At 33.6% G+C, this 5,462-nt stretch overlaps 1 protein-coding gene across 3 annotated transcripts; it reads left to right on the forward strand.

The window, feature by feature from the left end:
* The first annotated feature begins 552 nt into the window (after positions 1-552).
* Positions 553-4,549, forward strand: LOC110802922 (4-hydroxybenzoate polyprenyltransferase, mitochondrial-like). 3 transcript variants are annotated; one of them, XR_002537356.2, is made up of 7 exons: positions 553-845; positions 923-1,006; positions 1,462-1,580; positions 2,004-2,113; positions 2,873-2,968; positions 3,088-3,184; positions 4,028-4,549. XR_002537356.2 is itself a non-coding variant. In XM_056826978.1 (6 exons), exons 3-6 carry the CDS (start codon positions 2,104-2,106, stop codon positions 4,095-4,097), a joined length of 273 nt encoding a protein of 90 aa, XP_056682956.1. In that variant the 5' UTR covers positions 570-845; positions 923-1,006; positions 2,004-2,103; the 3' UTR covers positions 4,098-4,549. The 3 variants fall into 3 exon arrangements, 2 of the variants coding, with proteins under 2 accessions (XP_056682956.1, XP_021864062.1); XM_056826978.1 differs by lacking the exon at positions 1,462-1,580 and having other exon boundaries at positions 570-845; XM_022008370.2 differs by lacking the exon at positions 923-1,006 and having other exon boundaries at positions 571-845.
* The last annotated feature ends 913 nt before the right edge of the window (positions 4,550-5,462 follow it).

The following is a 5,462-nucleotide window of genomic DNA, read 5'->3' on the forward strand; positions in this document are numbered from 1 at the left end:
CCTTACCTCGCTTTGGCGTAAACCTACTACGTTAGATCCTTATATTTTTGTAAGTGCTTGATTTGCAAGGCAATTTTGAACTCAATATTACTTTGGACCTAGTTGTTTCTATGTTGGTTCGATTATTTAGTGAACTAAATATAATCAAGCATACAAACAACGCATTCATGCATAATATACATTCATTCAATATATAAAATCATAAATAAAATTGGTGAACTAGTATGGCCCAAAACTCTTGTCTTGAAGCATCCAATCTTCTTCACCATCTTGTTAGCTTGGCATCGTCTTGAATCTTCATTCAATGCTAACTTAAAGTTCTAAACTAGAAATACTTGAAATAATAAAAATTATATCAAAATTTCAATGGTAGGAAGACCATATTTAAAACTTTACATTCAAAGATAAAACGGTTCACAGACCGTATTTAACTATCCTACATTGACCATACTAGTCACTTGGAGTACCTGCATTACATAATATATATATATATATATACACTACTACAAAACCCATAGGTTCTAGACGCTATGAGCTCGACGCCTAGGTGTAAGCGCTGGGTGGGAAATCAATTCCCGCTTTTTTTCGACGCCTACAGGCGTCTAGGATGTTGTAGACATCTTTTGTCGTCGAGAAGGTACGTGTATTCAGTTTACCAAGGATTTAATAAGAGGCCAAAAGTATCCATCATCCCAACTCCGAAGTGCTCCCCGCACCCTCGCAATTCGCAAACTCTATAAAAGTTTCACCAAAATCATTCTCTCTCTTGCCTCGCCGTTATCTTGCTCTCATGCCTCACAATTGAGAACTGCTAAGATGAAAAGCTCAATGAAAATCATGAAAAGGTAATAAATTTTCTCTCTTCTCTTGTTCTTGATTTCTAGGTTTCCTCATACATGTTTTTTTCATGTTTTTTTTCCAGATCTTATTATTAGTTTCTAGGGTTTTCTTGCGATTATTCAGAGAATCAATGTTTCTGTCAATTGCATTCCACATTTCTGGAAAGGTAATTTTTGGTTGAATTTTGTTAATTATCTTCTTTTTTATCAGTTTATTATCGCTGAAGTTTGAAAATACCGTTTGTAATTTCGGAACATGATTATTTAACTTTGAATTTGTGGCTTTTCTAATATTTTTTTTAGAATTTTGGGGAAGACATAGTTGGCTAGTAGATTTATTTTACATGAAAATATTCAAAGAGAGAAATTTGCAGTTAAATTCTGGAATATGTTGACTAGCATTCCAACTAATAAAATCGTTTTATTAATTACTTGCGTATGGTTGATTAAATCAATTGATGAACTGAATTTTAACAGGAAAATATATATCTTGTTATTTGTTGCAAGTTCAAATATTTTTTTAGGGTTCATTTGATCTAAATAAGTTGTATGTGGCTCATATACCCTGTATTATCTTGAGAATGGTCACAAAATAATTGTAGATGATTCCTCAATTATACAGGGCATATTATATCAGACATGGAGAGCTAAAATAGGAGATGCGGATAGACTACACGAGAGGAAAAATTTGGCAGCTTTACAATCATATTTGACAAAGAGTTGGTAACAAATCAAATTAAGGTAATGCCCAAAGGGCTCCAAGGGATTGAACTCAATATCACACATGTGTGGATGGTAAGGTGAAAACATGACTAAAGTAGTAAAGAATTATCTTAAAATGATTTGATAGAGTAAACCAGAATGCCACCTATATAGGCATAATTATTAGTTTCAAAGAGTGCAAAATTAAGGATTTACTATTGGGTGGCGCTTTTAATTAGGTGCCAAATTCGAAGATTAGCTTCATCTCAAACATATGTTGTATTGCTTTACTCTTGTTAGTATCATAGTCTGGCTTATTTTGTAACTTATGGTTAAGTGGTTCTGGTGTAATATGCATTGAGAACTTATATGAAACAGAAATCTCCCTTTTGTAGTTGTTGTCCGCGGGTTTTCTTCAATCAATTTACAATTCTCGGCAATGAATGAAGTTATTTTTTTCAGGTGGAACGTATTTAGTCACATCCAATTTCTAGTGGTTTTCAAGGGATTTCATTTCTAGGTGTACAACTTCTATTTGGTCTTGGAATTCTCCTTCAGCTGAATGATTACAGGTAAGTTCTATATTATTTTTGTTCTACATAACTAAGATGGACAAGATACTCCTCCACTGATGATGTCTGCTAGTTTTAAACTTTTCGTTTCCCTCTTGCCTTTGTACCAAGAGCCCAACACTGTGTGATCCTTATTCCAGAGGGTTTTTTCTGCAACTTTAGCCAAAATTAGTTATCAGTTATCACCTACCAAGTGAAGTAGCTGTTTTTTGGGTCTAATTGAGCTTTTGAGGTCCAACCAAAATTCTAAATGTAGCTCACACACATTTGGGGAATGGACAATGTTATCCGTGGGGACGTCGCCAAAATGTTTGTTGTCAGAGGAAGTTTAGAGTTTAGACCCTTATGTAGTCGTCCCATTGTATGTGTCTGGTGTATGTTGAACTTTGGTCTATGATACTATTTATGCACACCAGGTACTATCTTCTTCTCATAAATTTATAAACATCTATCTTCTATAATCAATGACCGATATAATAGGATATCCCCCTACCTAAAAAACAGAAAAAACATATATATGTGACTTGTTCCCTGTCAACTGTCAAGGTGTAGGTTGTTGATCTATGTCAAAATCATGGTTGTTTATTTGTGTTGCCTCGTGGAATGTAAATTATAAGAACTTCCCTTTATTTCTTAAGAACAAATCCCTTTTATCTTAATCCATAATTAGTTTCCAATATTATCTATGATCAAGATATGATCAGTGAAACTATAATTCGCTGAAAGAAGATGATCTGAAAGTTGGTGTGAAATCTACAGCCTTGAGGCTTGGGAACTTAACGAAGGAATGGCTTATTGGGTTTGGATTTATAACCATCAGTGGTCTCGCTCTTAGCAGATACAACGCACATTTGGGTATGCACGTCATACTTTGCTGATTATATTTTCTTATTTGTCACTTTTTCCTGGAGTTCTAGTTTAATTGGATTTGATGATTTTAACCCACCTGCTTTTATTCGTTTTTGTTCGAACAGGATGGCCATATTATGCATGCTTGACTGCTGCATCTGGGCAGATAGCATGGCAGATTTATGCAACTGGCTTGTCAAATCGTGCTGATTGCAATAGAAAGTGTGTTCTTCTCCCATAGATATAATTGCTTTTTTTACTATTTTATGCTCGATTTCTTGTAGGTGAATCAGTTTTGATGTCCCTGTGTAGCGTTCCAAACAGCAAAATTCTAAATGTTGTCATAACTTGCAAAGAATTATGGGTCTTGTCTCAGTTCTGTTGTGATCTCAGCAATATGCAATGGCTCTTCCTTTGTTTTTTTTTTTGGGGGGGGGGGGTGTGGTGGTGGTGTAACTGTGTTCTTTCATGGACCCTATCAAATTTTATGCTTATTATACCTGACCTCTGAGTTTGTAGGTTAATGCACCATGGATGGGCAAATTATTGAATTTGTTATCCTTAGCTTATGGGATGTATGTGTATGTCATGTTACTGACTTCTCTGGTAAGCTAGTTGTCACTATTTTGAATCACAATTTATTACATGATGGACATATCGTGTAAGAGGGACTAAATGTCAATCTATTGTTGAGTAAAAGTTACTACATTGACCAAATATCACTTTATATAATGTTAAAGAGATCATAATGGGAATCAAAATTCAGCTTCATCAATAAGTAGATATCACTCTTAAATAGTGTAACATATTTCAGTTCATCCCCAAATGCATTTTTAAGTAATCCATTCGATTTACCTTAGAAGTTGTCGTTTTGAATGCAATGGGTACATATTTTGGTTTCACTTTCATTGAAATTTCATGCAATTTGAAGTTGTTCTCAAACGATGTGATATATCTTAGTTAGTAAAACTATCAAAGGCTCATGCTTTTATCTTAGTTGATGGCATTGCAAACTTGTTCAGCTGTGCCCCTGTTGTAATCTACTTACTCCTTCTCAATTGCCAGGTTTGTTTCAAATAAATGGTTTGGTGCTCTCATCTTTAGCGGTATCCTGTTTGGAAGACTGTCCTCATAGCTGTTATTGTAGAGGTAAACTAACTTTTAATTTATATTGTTAGATTTGTATTAGAAGAATGCATAACTGTGTATTATGGACATAAGCTAATGTTGTCTGGCAATGAGCAATACCAAAGGAGAAAAGGACATATCCAAGCTGGCTAGAGTTACAAAGGGTTAAACAAGGGTTTTGGATCATAGGTTTTGTGTTAAAGATGAATGACCGTGTGATTCAAGTCTCGAGTATCCTGGCTGCATATGGCTCCATAACACAGAGAAGTTCTGGTATACAGATTATTCAAGTAGGTCCAAATCCGCAAATAATGAGAAATTGCATCAATTCTTGAAAACGAGAGAAGCTTTAATTACTTTAAATTTCTCGTTGCTTCTAATGTAAACAATTTCAGATGAAGTATGCCTTGATAGTATACAGTATTATAATGATATTGTAACTATTTTTTGTTGTTACTATTTCAATTTTGAAAAATGTCCTTGTAAGACTCAATCAAGTCTTTTTTTGTACACTATATCATTAATAATGAATAGAATTCAACATTTAGACCCTCTTTGGTTATTACTTAGTTATCGTTATTGAATTTTATTATGCTAATAGTTTATATGTGAAAAAAATAGCTTATACAAAAAATAACTTATTCAAATAACGTTCATTTAGATTTAAAGCTCCAGCAAAAAAATCTAGACGCTTTTCAGCGTCGAGAAAATGCAGTAGGTAATTGTGGGAAGGTAATTGTCAGATGAGGCGGCAATTCAGATATTCTCGACAGCAAAACAAAAATCTTGACGCTTTTAAGCGTCGAGAATCTCGGCGCTGAAGAAAAAGTGTTGTCGCCAAAAAGCGTCTTCTTTCGTGTCGCCTAAATGCGTCGAGAATATTCTCGACTTTAATTTTCTCGACGCTTCCGGGAAGCGTTGAGGGATAATTTCTCGACACTTTTTGGCGACGAAAAACGGTCACAAAAACGTCGATAACAAGCGGGATTTGTATATATATATATATATATATATATATATATATATATATATATATATATATATATATATATATATATATATATATATTCTATGCATTCACCCATTCGTATCCTAAAACGAATGGCCCATTTAATTATGCAAGTATTTACGTGAATTATTTAAAATTCATGTTCACATAAACGCGTCCTAAAAGATTAATCAATTTCCAAATTATTAATCCTTAGAGTTTATTCTAATTAAAATTTAGTTTAATTAAAAATAAAGCGACCTAGGAAAATAATTAAAATAATTATTTCATTTTAATTTCATTAAGCGGCTTCCACTCAAACCAATATTTATTCCGGATAATTAAATATTTAAATGTTAATTAAACTCACGGCCCGGCTCAAGT

The sequence above is a fragment of the Spinacia oleracea genome, chromosome 4 (assembly GCF_020520425.1).
Source record: "Spinacia oleracea cultivar Varoflay chromosome 4, BTI_SOV_V1, whole genome shotgun sequence".
Taxonomy (NCBI): Eukaryota; Viridiplantae; Streptophyta; class Magnoliopsida; order Caryophyllales; family Amaranthaceae; genus Spinacia; species Spinacia oleracea.